Below are 14,501 nucleotides of genomic sequence, written 5' to 3' on the forward strand. Positions count from 1 at the left end.
CCACAGATAATTTGAATTGAACCATGGATGTGATAAAACATTTAGGAGCTAATACTGGGGTAAATGTTCTGTTCCCTAGCCACAGCTCTACATTGTGCTTGAAAATGGACAGGTATAAAATTAGTTTTTATGGGGATGGATGCTTTGTTAATTGTAAGCTTTAGTGGACTGATGTTGCTACAAAAGCCACTATGGGGCAGAAAAGGTTTTAGACAATTTACAAAAGTCCTGCAGACAGTGCAGACTATCCCTGGCAAAGCAGTTAGGTCTGTCTACCATGTCCTCCCAGGATAATATATACTGGACCCCTTTGAATGACACCAGAAGCTAAGCCAATTGCTGAAGTCAACAATCTTGTTTGTACTGTGGCATCATTCTTGGTAATGGCAAAATGCAGCTCAAGGCTATGTTACTACCAACCTTGGATGCATTCTGAGAGCTCCATCATGAATCTCTTCACATAGTCCACAATCAAAGGTCGAGGAGAGATGTACTATCTCCAATCCAATCTGGCCAATTACAATACAGGACTGTTGAGAGACGAAGAATTTAGAACAAACTATATTAGTTTATTTATAAAAATAAAATAAATCTAGTTCCAAATTCTCCTTCAAAAGATACGCTGACTTCAGATAATTATTTATATAGATTATATTGGGATAAGTGCCTTCATCTTTACAGACTTCCTCAGATGCATTTCTTACATCAGATGTAAGAAAATCTGTAAATGATAAAAAGTAAAGGTTATAAATATCCATTTCATGACAAACAGCATGATTTCAAATGGGCATGACAAAAAGAACGTAACCCCTAAAAAAAAAGTCAAGATTACTGAGCACAGTTCTTCATCAAATAAGGAAAGCCTGAGCCATGCTGCCCTGAATAGGCCAACAGGCATCAGTGGCCTATAACCTAGCTAACAGATCTGTAGAATTAAAGTACAATGGCCTAAACAAAACCTTAGCGAAGATGCAGATTTAAGAGCATTCGCAGCCTCCTGCTGATACTTACTGTCAGGAAAGATAAACCATTATTCTGAGTTTGCTCCATAACACACGAAGCACGTAGCTAAGAAAGTACAGGCCGAAGATAGTGAAAGAATGAATCATTTTGCCAGATTCCCTTCTTCAAGGAAAGATGGCCAAAGTCTTGTAACTTTATCGACCAAAGTTGGGAAGATTTTACTTTCAACTGTTTGTTGAAAAACAGTTCACATAAGTAGAGAGCTTGCTCTTAGAGATGAAGGGGCCAATCTCCAGCAGGCATGGCATCACTAATAAAAGATCCTAAATATGAGGTAACACATGGGTCCTCCTCCGAATATAAGGTGTTTTCTTGTACCCAAAGCTTCTCCAAAGATAGGTTTTCATAAGGGGAGCCAAGACTCACTGCTATCAGTCTAAAGCATAGGCTACTCTAATCAGTCTGACTCAAGTAACAATGAGAATCTTCTTAGGTTATGAAAGTAGCACCCTTCAGATGACAATCCCTGGTAAGAGATCTAGAACCATGCAAGCAGCCAGAAAGAATAAGGATCATAAGACAAGCACATGATATGTGTGAGATAAGGGGGATACGCGTATCAAAAAAAAAAAAATAGAAGTTTAATATTTTAAGCAAAATCACAACAGGTTTTAAAACAAGAATGTACTTGTATTCCACTCAATGTGGACAATCTAGTAAGACACAATAATAATTAATGAAAACAGAACATTTTCTTTTACAAACTTTTAATACAATGCACATTTCAAACAGAGCATTTATAATTAATATACATACCCTTTTTAGCTGAATTGTCTTTAGAGTCACAGCACATTCTGACAAAACCTGTGAGAAGTCAAGAATGTTTTAATGGTTTGTCAAGTATCACAACAAAGAATAAATGTATAGTATTAAATGAATTTCTTTACAAGATGATCTAGCGATACATGAAATTGCCGACTGTCAACTCACACAAAATCTTTTAAATTGCTTCTAACTCCCAAAATCAAAAATGGCACTAAAAATACCATCTCTAGACTTTCACAATTTTTAATGAAATGATTTTATAATCAAATTTACTTACTGTCAAATGTAGATTTGATCAATGTATCACCCAATTTCTCTGTCAGTAAAACAAACCTGTGAACAAATACCACACAACCACCATATATACAGGCATACACACACAACTTTATTTATTCTTAATATCGCTCTTCCTTGACTTTCTATGGTTTCATACTTACAAAATGTCATTCCCAAAATTTTTAACTTCCTTTCTTGTGAAATACATTCTATTTTTTATCACACCAAATTAATTCTGTTTACCTGCAGAACCATTTTTGACAGCATTTTGATCCTCATTACAACCTCAATTATCCATCCACCCTTTTTTATTAGAACTAAATCATGCATAAGTCATATACATTGGTAATGTAACATTTCTTTCCATCTCACCTTCCCTCATTTCATACATGCATGTCGGTACTACTGCATTTACCACCAATACAAATAAGCACATACACACCAGGCATCCCTGTTTTACTCCTATCTTAATACTTATTTTCCCCATCCATTTATGATAACTTATGAATTTTCATCACACTTCTTTATTACATTAATATTTTTTCTGTTATGACATATGCCTCTACAATCTGCCACATTGCTTCATGTCTCACATTAGCAAATGCTTCAGCTATGTCATATGCTGTCAGTCTTACTTTATTTTCTTTCAGTATCATCTCTAATACTGTCACTAAAAGTAATGTTTCTTTCACCTATCTTCCTTTTATACCATATACCCCTTTCTCCTACTACCTCACCTTATACTTTATCCATCTGTTTGTATTTTTATAGTCAGTATTCTCTTTTTTTTCCCCACAATCTCTTTACAATACAGTAACTCAAAAACACAAATAAACAATACAAATACCTATCTAAAGAAAACAGACACAATCTCGTTCCAAGAAAATTATACATACACATTATATATATATATATATATATATATATATATATACACACACGCACACACACAATGCATACACAAGAAGTCACTACATCGTCAAGTAAAGTATGAGAATTCTTATGTCCATTTGGTCTCATAAGGGATAGTTAGAATGGGGATAGTCTATATATAAAGTAAAAATAGAAATGTAACCATTTATTTGTATGTTTAGGGAAAATATCTAGTCACACATATACTAAGAAAAGGGAGAAGATGCAAGAAAGACTGGTTATACTACATTCATTTCTTATTTAAAGGTTAGCTTTTCATGACAATTTGTCGGCAAATTTTATTTGTCAAGAATTATATCTAGCAAGTAACCCCAATATTTTTGGTAATAGCGTTTGTTTTTTGTTTTTGAATAAATTAATTTGTGAGATGAGATATAGTTGATAGCAAGATTGCTAAAATTTTCCCATGTAATCGGTGACGTGACATTTCAATTCTTTGTAATAAAGAATTTAATAAGGGCACACATCGTAATAAAGACATGTTTTAATACTTTTGGGAGTTGATTGATATTAATGTACAATATAGCTGTCTCCCAAGTAAGGGTTGATTTTTCATATCCCATCTTCTCTAATCTTACTCTCAAGGAACAGCATAAGTTGTATATCTTAGTACAGTTCCACATGACATGTAAAATATCAGCTGTTTGATCCGGACAATGGGGACATATAGGTGAAAAGTTAGGATTGAATTTATTTAATTTGGATAAGGTATAATATAGATTATTTACCATAATTTGTGTATATAACAGCTTCTTGAAAGGAATTAATTTGATTGTATTTTCAATGGCTAGTTTCTTATTTTTTTCAGTCAGTGACTGATTTTTCGTTTGACAATAGTTTGAAAATAATAAAAAATTCTGATGTTTTGCACTCATTACAATTTTATAAGTCCTAGAAACTGTTTTCCCTTTAATCGCAAGATTTTCAAGTATTAATTTAACTAAATCTATGTTCTGTAAGTCAGCGTGTATTTGTGAGAATTTAGCATTTATAAGATGATGAAGTTGGTTAAGGATAATACTATATTTCATAGGAAGTTTGAGTTCAAGTCTCATTTGCCCCGTGTTAGAGTCTTTCCATTGGTATATACCCCATATTGTGTAGTCTTTTATCAGGGGGTAGTTTGTTAGATTTACTGGTTTATTATTTATTAGTAAATTAGGATTTAGGTGTAGCGGTTGTATAAGGGCAAAAGCGTCAGCTAATTGCAATGATTTAAATAGTTTCTGTGTTGTAAGAATCATGTTTTTAATTAGTGGGTGTAAATTCTTCGTGTATATGCTAGCCTGGTTTAAATTCAAGAATGGTAAGGATTTGTTATTACAGCCAAGGGATTTCAACTGTTCATACCAGATTTTGGTCCACTGGGGTGTCCAAGTATTTATAAATGAGTCATAGTTTATTATTTGTATTAGTCTGTATACAGTAATTATACTATAGTAAAGCTTAAAATCAGGTAACCCCAATCTCCCCTTATCTTTGGCGAGTACAAGTTTTGCATATTTAATTCTGGTAGATTTGGGATACCATAAGAATCTTGATATAGCTTTTTCCATGGCAAGGAAGAAATTTTGGGGAATATTTGAAAAGGTAGCATTTAATTGAAAGAGTATTCTTAGTAGAAAATTCATCTTGACAACACTAGCTTTTGACAGTAGAGACATATTAATGTTCTTACATCTATCCATATCGTTTTGAATACTAGTCCATGTAGTTAGTATGTTACTGTTTATAATATCTTTGAAGTCTGAAGTAATTATTATTCCTAGATATTTTATCTGGTAGTTTATTTTGATCTCACTCATGGGAAAGTACAATTCCTTATGCCCTATAGGATTGAGGGAAAATATGTGTGACTTGTTTAAATTTAAATTATAATTTGAAACTACCGAGAACTCATCAATAACTTTAAGTATTTTTGGGAGGTCAGTAGTGGGGAGTTGGAAGTATATATTTACGTCATTAGCAAAGGCAAGTATACAAGATTTGTATTGTGGATTCTGGGAATATGATGAAAGTTTTTTTTGTGAAATAAACAGAAGGAGGGGTTCTAGATAAAGATTAAATAGGTATGGCGAAAGAGGACATCCTTGTCTTGTACCATTGGATAAGAGTATAGGGTTAGTTATAAGTTTATTTACCTGTATAGTGGTAGAAGCTTTCTGATAGAGAACCTGGATCATTTTAATGAATTCTTGAGGAAAACCATATAAAGGCAGTATATTAAAGAGAAATTGTTAAGTTTACTCTATCAAAAGCTTTAGTTGCATCTACTGTAAGGGCATATCTAGGGCATTTATCCCTATTAAGTAGTCTTACAATGGTATCTAAAAAAAGGGTGTTGTCACTTGTTTGCCTGTTTGTCATAAAGCCCATTTGTTGTTGGGAAATAATAGAGGGGAGTATATTCTTAAGTCTATTTGCTATAACATGGGCTAATATCTTAAGATCAGTGTTTATGAGGGCTATTGGTCTATAATTTGCTGGATCTGTTGGGTCAGAATGGGGTTTAGGAATCAACACTGTCTTGGAGTTAAAGTATTTGTCTGTTATACCACACTGTATTATATAGTTGAAAACTTTTAATAACACTTTGGAGATAGGTTCCATGAATAGTTTATAAAAATCCGATGTGTATCCATCAGGCCCAGGGGATTTACCTAATTTTAGTTTGTTTATTGCAGCTTTTATCTCTTTTAAATATAACGATGATTTTAAGAGTTTCCTTTGATCTTATGTAATTTGTGGAAAGTTTATATTATGTATAAAATCCTCAAATCTGTCTGTAGATGATGATAAGGGTATATTGTATAATTTATTATAAATATCTTCAAAAGCGTCCACTATATCTTGATCTTTATATTTCACCTGCCCTTCATATTTTATTTCTTTGATCCTAGGAGGTCCACTTTTTATGTTAATTAGTCTAGCTAGGAATTTTGATAGTGTTTGAGCCCATTCTGAATATTGATATATTGACCTTAATTCTAAGAAGGAGATATTTTCTAAATAGTGTTTGTGCAATTGTTTTTGCCAATCAATTATTTTTCCTCAAGTTCTTTAGAATATTTTCCCTGAAGTTCTAGTTCAGCAGTGTTTATTTGTTCATTCTTGAGATTGTTATACTTTTTTTTGAGCCATGTAGATTTTTGAATAATAATACCCCTGTATGTCATATGGAATTTGATCGGATATAAAATCATTTTGAAGTTGGGCTAGCACATTCTGAATTTCTTGTGAAGTTTCTTGGTTTTGTATAATTTTAGGATTTAACGTCTAGGTATTGAAATAGGAAATATTTTGTTTATGAGCTTGAAAGTTTATTAAAAGTCTAATTTTGGAATGATCTGAAAGAGTTCTAGGTGATACAGCATAATTTGTTAGAAAGGAAAGCAAGGGAAATTAGAAAAGCATCTATCCTGGACCAAGTTTTATGAGTGGCTGAAAAGAAAGTGAATCTTGATATTGTTTTATTATATTGAAATTTAACATGAGTCAATTAGTTCAAATGTATTTTGTAATTCTTCAAGTGCTGTAGTGGTAGATTGTGACTGTCTGTTTTTATTATGCGATCTAGCCTTATCTAGATTTAGTAAAGCATTGCAGTCCCCACCTACAATAAACAGATGATTTGGGTATTTGGCTAATATATTAAAGATTTCATAAATGAACAGCTGTTGATTTGAGCAGAGGCTATATATATTAAGAAAGAGTAATGGTTTGTTTAAAGTATGATATTCAGTAGTAAATATTACCCATCTTCCCTTTGAGTCAGCTTCATAGTAAGTACTCTCTCCTTGGAAGGATTTATTTACTATAATGGCCACTCCCCTGGACAAAGAACTATAATTTGCAGCAAATATTGTTTTAACCCATTTTCTTTTCCTTTTCCTAACCCAAAGTTGGTCATCTAAGTGAGTTTCTTGCAAGAAAGTTATATCAGCCTTAGTTTGGTATGTGAGGTGCATGATTAAATTTATTTTCTTTTTATCTACCATCCTTTTAACATTCCAAGAGTCTATGGTTATCATTTTTTATTAATATTGTTGAAGTTTCTCATTAGTTGATACACAAAAATACAGTTATAAACTTTTTCTGTTAGTGTATTTATCTTAAGAATAAATGTTGTGACTTCTATACTCCTAAACTCTAAATAGGTGCCTAACCACCCATCCCTCTGTATTTGTAAATGTGCATGCGTTAAGAAACTAAAAGAAACCATTATTTTTAACGAGTAGATATATATCACAGGGATGTCAATAATACCCATACTGTTCCAAATGCGAACAGTCATCAGCTAACAGACTGTGCCCATCCCGCTCCTTTTATTATTTATATACTGCATATTCATTTTCAGACTTCTTAAAATATTATATTAATTGTACCCTTAGATATTATATAGAGAGAAAAGGAAAAGTAGCTTTTATAAAAAGTTTTGTAGTAACAGCAACATATTATAATTTTTAACATTTCAAGAGTTAAAGAGTAAACAAAACAATATTTTCAAAAACCAAGTACAATATATGTATACTTAAAGAAGGCATCATTTTAAAAATTCAACAACATTTGCATTATTCTTGCTAACAGCAACTAACTGTGGTTCTTTAAAATGTGCTGGAAACCGTACAAGCAATCATTGTGAACTCATATTATTAATTAACCAGTGCCATCTACTGGACAAACAGGGGAAAAAAAAAAAAAAAAGAAAATGTTTTTGTACCTTGTTCATAGACACAAAAGGTAACTCAATGGTTTGCCAGTAGAATAATGATTATACATTTTAAATATTTAAAGAAGACAGCACTTTATGCTGCGGTGGTGGTGCTGCGGTAGCGTTGTCACCTCACAGTTTGACATTGCCTGTTCGATTCTCAGTTAGAGCGTCTTTAGTGTAGCGACATGCGTGAATGGGCGTTCCTTTGTTGAAGGTTGTGCGTTAAGCCCGGCAAGCCAGTATGTAAAAATCTACTGCCAATCATTAGCAGACCAGAGTTCTGCTGTGGCGACCCCTAACCAGGAAAAGCCGAAAGACACAAAGAAGACAGCACTTAAAAATTTAACATTTGCCTTATTCTTACTAACAGCAACTAACTGTGGTTCTTTAAAATGTATTTGAACTTCCTTTAACATTGCACTGGCAAAAGCCATATAGATCCATCATTATGTACTCATATATTAATAATTAACCAGAGCCATCTACTTGAACAAACAGAGAGAAAAGAAAAAAAAATGTTTTTATACCTTGCTAATAGACACATTTAAAAGTAACTCAATGGTTATGTCAGCAGAATAACGATTATACATTTTAAACATTTAAAGGCGGCAGCACTTTAAAATTCAACAACATTTGCCTTATTCTTGCTAACAGCAACTAACTGTGGTTCTTTAAATGTATTGGAATCTTCATTTAACACTGTACTGTCAAACACCATATAAACACATAATTGTGAACTCGTATGTTAATAATTAACCAGTGCCATCAACTGAACAGAGAGGAAGAAAAAAAAAAAAAAAAGAGAAATGTTTTTGTACCTTGCTCATAGACATACTTAAAAGCAACTCAATGATTATGCCAGTAGAATAATGAGTATACAGTTTAACTGAAACTACTTATGTCTAATATTTACACTACTTAAACTATTATATCAAAGGTTATATCCCATTTTTTAAATGTAATTTAACACTTCTTTTTTGTAAGCTGTAAATGCACTTTAAAGTCATTTCTCTATGCAGACAGGCAGTTACTAAAAGACAGTACCTTAAGTATTACAGTGTAGCAAAGAGGTTTTCTTTACAGGCAAGTAAGCAGAGTTATTTAGAACACATTCCACATCCATTTGTTTAAAATTTCCCATAAGAGTGGTATATTCTTCTGTCCTGTAGTTCTTTGGAGCTGTAGCACTTGTTTAGCCTTCCAAATGTTGTTTTGGATCAAAAGATATGAAAAGAGTTGTCTCAGGCAGGATTTACTTTGAAGAGACGCAAAAAGGTGGATTTTGCCTGGTCAGGTGTTTCCAAGGATATTTTTTCTTCTTTGTAATAAAATGTTAAAGTTGCAGGATATCTCATTTGGAAACAAATCTTATTTTCAATGAGGTAATTGCAGTATTTGCAGAGTTTGTCGATTTTGTTTAATTTGTAAAGGAAGATCTTGAGTAATCAATTTTATGCGCTCTCCATGTAACATTCTTTTTAATCTTATAAACTGACAGTATCTGTTGAACATGTGCTGAATTAAGCAGTCTGATATAAATTTATCTAGGAAGATCACTTGTTTGTGTATGTTTTATAGCTCTGTGAGCTCTTTCGATCACTATCTCATCCAGGAGATTTTTATTAGCCAGAAGAGAGCTTAGTATTTCTTTTATTATTGGAATAAGTTGTGAATTATCCAAGCTCTCTGGAATACCTCTTATGATAAAATTATTTCTCCGGCTTCTAGCTTCCAAGGCTAACATTTTTTGCTGTAATTCTTTAATTATGGTGTCATTGGTTTGTGCTTTTTGTTGCAGTTCATTTATTTTTAGTTCATTGTCCATAATTTTAGCTTCATTTTGTTCAAGCCTAAGCACAATTTGGCCCAGAGTAGAGCCAAGTGTAGTTAGCTTATGAGAGAAACCCTGCACTTCTGTTTGTAAAGCATTTTTCAAATTCTCCAGTGTTAAAGGTTGTTCCCGTTTTAATCTTCGAGACATTTGATCAGATTCTTATGTATTTTTATTTTATTTATTTATTTGCAGTTGGTTTACCAGGATAGTCCACTGGGCCAAAATGAACCCGTTTTCAATGGAGTCCTGGGGAGAAAAGCTCCACACAATATAGATTACAGTAGGTATTAGACATACTTAAACATTATTAAAGTCACAATAGACAAATACAAATGCAATGCACAACAATTGCAATTAATGTAAGTGTTAAAAACTGATGGCAGATTATAAGGGATTATACATAAATTCAAAATTCTAAAGTTATTTCATAAAGAGAGTTCAACATATGAGAGTTTAGAGTATTCTTACATAATCAATAGTAATAAACAGGAAAGTGGGAGTTATAGATAATGAGAGAGAGAAATCAAGGGTGTAAGCAGGAGTAAGAGGAAATGGGTATATTCAGTGTAGTTAAGTAGGGTGGGAGCAAGAGCATTCCCACTGGGAAAGTAGATGTGAATGAAGAGATTTTTTGAACATAAAATGGTTAGAGGTAGTACGGATAGATGAAGGTAGAGAGTTCCAGAGGCGAGCTAACCCATGTGAGAGAAGATATTTGCCAGGTGGATGGGTTGGTTTGTACACTTCTAATAGATTTTGGTTGTTGGACCTTAATATTCTATCAGGTATGTGCATTTTAAACACAGAAGAGAGAGAGGGACAGAGGGAGGGGTTGAAAATAAGTTTATGAGCAAGGGATAGTTGTATATAGGTGAGCTGATGGGGTAGTTCTAGCCATTTTAGTTGTTGGAGAGAGGAGCAATGGTGGGTGTAAGACTTTTGGTTGGTAGCAAACTTGGAGATTTTATTGTAGCAGGAGGAAAGTTGTTTTTTCAGGGAGATTTGTAGATTAGTTAGTAGTGGAGCTCCATATAGAAGGGAGGGAATAAGAAAGGAAGTAGCGAGAGTGATTTTAGTGGCAGTTGTAAGGCAGTGGTTTTGTCGATAGAGCATCCCTAGTTTTTTATGGGTTTTTTTTAATATCTAGTTGTAGATGGGAGTTGAATTTTAGTTGGTTATCAATTTGGACTCCAAGTAATTTGGTCTCTGTCACTAGTTCCAGAGGAGTGTTATTCTCACTAGTAATAGAGAATGCGTTTGTATTGAGAGAGTTGAGTTTAGAGGGGGTGAATATCATTAATTTGGTTTTAGCGGGGTTGAGTGCTAGGTGATTTGTTTTCATCCATAGTTCAGTGGTAGAAAAAGCATCCTGAATTAGCTTTATGAGAGTAGGGATAGTTGAGGCAGTGCAGATAATGGTCGAATAATCTGCATATTGGATGATATTGGAAAGAGGGATAGCTTTGTGGAAATCATTTATAAATATATTGAAAAGGAGGGGACCTAATATGGAGCCTTGGGGGACACCAGTCGGGGTGTTAAGAAATGAGGAGGTTGCCTTTTTCCATTTGACTGCTTGATGTCTATTAGATAGGTAGCTAGAGAACCAGTTCAAAGTAGAGGAAGATAGGTTAAGTTTGGAGAGTTTGGTTAGAAGCAGACTATGCGATATAGTATCAAAGGCTTTAGAGAGGTCAAGTAGAAGGGTAGAGACAATTTGGCCAGAGTCTCGGGCACTATTTACAGTTTCTAGAAAAGAGAGGAGTGCTGTCATAGTGCTGTGATTTGGTCTGAATCCATGTTGTGTAGGAGAAAGTAGGTTATCTATGAAATATGGTAGGAGTTGAAGTTCGATGCACCTTTCCAAGAGTTTAGAGATGGGAGATAGGATAGCAATGGGGCGGAAGTTGGAAACATTGTTGTTATTGCCACCTTTATATAAAGGTATGATTGAAGGCCTTTTTCCAGATTTGGGGAACCATATCTTCTTGAATTGAGCGGTTGATTAGTATGCTAATGGGGTAGGCAACTGCTTCAGCAGCTAAGCTAAGAAAGTAAGGAGGAATGTCATCAGGAGCACTGGTGCATGGTTTTAGTTTCTGAAGGAGTTTTTGTATGGTTGATGTGGGTATAGGTTTTAGTGAGAATGGAGGGGAGTGTGGAGAGGGGGTGTTAGGGGTCGAAAAGGATGAGGAGGGAGAGAGAGTAGGAGAGAAGGTGTATATTAGAGGGGGTGGGGAAGATGTGGGGGGAATGAGAGTAGGAGAGGAGGAGGATGGTAAAGAGTTAGTAGATATGAGTGTGGCATTGGTTATAGTGTTGTGTTGAGTGTGGTTGGCGTAAGATGGAGGTGAGTTGGAGTGTGTGTTGTAGGAGAAAGAAGAGGTTAATTTAGAAATAGATTCAATAAAAAAAGAATTGAATTGAGTAGTTAAGTCTATATCAGTGGCATTAGGGTCAGGGGTTGGGGTGACTGTATTACTGGGATGAAGGAGAGTGGAGATGCCTTTCCAGAATTTTTGAGGATTTGTTTTGTTGTTGTTTTGAAGTGTGAAGAAGTAATTTTGTCGATCAGAGATAAGTTTTTTTACCCTGTTTCTAAGAGTTGTATATTCATTATGGATGAGGGGGGTCTTATTTTTCTGGTATTTAGCCCAGACTTTGTCTCTTTTCCGCAAAGTAGCTAGTGTATTTTTGGTGAGCCATGGAGCAGTTTTAGTTTTTATTCTTTTAGTTCTTAGAGGAGCATGGACATCTAGTAGTTTTAGGAATGTGGTGCTGAAGTGGGTGACAGCATCATCTAAGGGTAGTGTTTTTAGATAATTCCAGTTTATTGTTTTTAGGGAGTTAGTGAAGGTAGATGGATTAAAGTCTTTATGATTACGTGTTGTAATATAGTTATGGGTATGATGTTGGGTTAAGGGGAGTCGGTGAGTGAAGATGGGTATATGGTCACCAAGGGGATCGGGAAGGGTTCCACTGTCTGAGAAATAGTGGGGATGACATACTAAGATCCAGTCTAGGATACTGCTGGTGGAGAGATTTTTTGATGGGTGTGTGATAGAGTTGATTAGTTGTGATAAGTTATGTAAGTTGATGTTAAGTGGGTTTGTGGGAGACTGAATGGAGATCCAGTTAATATTCATGTCACCTAAGATTATAGTTTCATTGCTAATGTTGTTGGTAAGCCAAGAGAGGATGTCTTTGAGTTTGGATACATCATCTCCTGGGGGGATGTAGAGTGAGACTATACATATGTGTTTATGTTTGTTAACTTGGAGTAGTGTTATGAGTAGTTCTGCATTATTAAATTGAGGAGTGGGTTTGTTGTAGGGGGTAACTGACAGGGAGGTTGAGCAGAGGAGAGCTACTCCTCCACCTTTTTTATGAGACCTGTCTCTTCTGATGATCGAATAGTTTGGTGGGAGTATTTCTGAGTCTTTTATATGGGGTTTTAACCATGTTTCTGAGATGGATAAGATGTCTGGTTTATGATGTGTTAGCCAAGCATGGAGGTTTGGGATTTTGTTAACTATACTTTGAGAATTTAAAGCAGTGAGTATTAAGGACTTGACCTTAATTGTTGAGGAGGGGGGGCCTGGGTTAGGATGGATATCTCCTGATAATAAATTGCTAATGGGAGTTAGGGTTAGGTTGGAAAAGTAGTAAGACAGTTTAGAGAATAGGTTCGGATGTGTTGTGCTTTTGAAGGATTTAGAAACTTATGTGTGGAGCGTGTTTCTGAGTGGTTATAAGTTTAAATGGAAAAAGTAGAAGGTTGTTTAAAGGGCACAGATGGGGGGAAATTGAGATGTTAGAGTGAGGTAGTAAGGAGCTAAGATGGTTGGTTACATGGTAGGATTGGGAGTGATAGGAATAGCTAGGCTGTGTAAGGTGGTAGAGGTAGGTTAAGGTAAAAAGTAGAGTTAGTGAGAAGGTGAAGAATGGGGGTTGTTGAGCCATGTTGGAGTGAAGGTAAGTGTAGTTATTAAGTAGTTGGAGAAATTATATTTGGAGGTGATAAAAGTACAGGAGAAATGTGGGAGTTGTGAAGGCTTGCAGGGGGAATGTGTTATGGGAGTGGGAGTAGAGGTGAAAGAAGTTATATGTGGCTAGGTGGTGTCTATCAGAGGTGAATGAGTTAGAGTAGGTGGGATGAGGAATGGGTGTTTCCAGAGTTGTGAAGGGTGATTGGTTTATGATCTGAGGGGGTGTGGCTAATGTATGGATAAAGCTAGGGCTGCTGGGGGCGGGTGAGATTTGGGGGCAGGACAGGGGAGCGGAGTGAGCCCGCAGGGCGAACGGAGCGGGAAGAACCAAAGGAGTCAGAAGAGGATCGGAAACCTATCAGTGAAGTGTTAATTAGCAGAAGGTAAGTCGAGGGGACTTGGAATTAGTGGGTTGGAATGGGCTGGAATGTGAAAATAGTGAGGGAGAAAAGGAAAGTAGTAGTATAATGTGTTAGAATGTAACAGAGAGAAAAAAAAAAAGTAAGAGTTTATAGAGAAAGCTGGAGTAAGTGAGTAGCAGTAAATATTAGTGGGGAGGGGGTGCCATCTAGTGGACAAATGCAGAATTGCCTTTGGTACACCAGGGCAAACCCAGATCTGGGTTAGACTGAAGGGAGAAGGGAGCAAGTCTGTGCAAACTCACAGAGGGGTAAGAATAGGATAGGAAATAAAGGGGAGTTTGGCTGCTGGCTTTCCTGGCAGAGAGCAGACAGAACACCTAGCAGGGCATACAGACTATATTAATGCAAGGTCTGGCAGCAATATCACATACTTTCTTTAATTCTGGGAGAAGCTTCGTGGAGACAGCAGGGTTTGCTGAAGTTGCTAGAGCAATTGGCTGGGACTGTAGAATATTACTTTAGGTGTAGGTGTCCACCAGGCCGTACACACAAGGGGTTAGCCAGGAAGAAAAAGCTGGAGAACAAGAGAAAAGTGAGAAATGAGT

General features: G+C 35.3%; 1 protein-coding gene across 1 annotated transcript in view; it reads right to left on the reverse strand.

The window, feature by feature from the left end:
* Positions 1–14,501, reverse strand: part of XPOT (exportin for tRNA) — a 3,393,313-nt gene that overhangs the window by 593,197 nt on the left and 2,785,615 nt on the right. The window contains exon 22 of the mRNA XM_044088045.1: positions 1,780–1,827. Coding sequence (XP_043943980.1) covers positions 1,780–1,827 — 48 coding nt within the window. The remainder of the gene's footprint in view (positions 1–1,779; positions 1,828–14,501) is intronic.

Source organism: Protopterus annectens, chromosome 11.part0, assembly GCF_019279795.1.
Source record: "Protopterus annectens isolate FY-2018-M chromosome 11.part0, PAN1.0, whole genome shotgun sequence".
Lineage (NCBI taxonomy): Eukaryota > Metazoa > Chordata > Ceratodontiformes > Protopteridae > Protopterus > Protopterus annectens.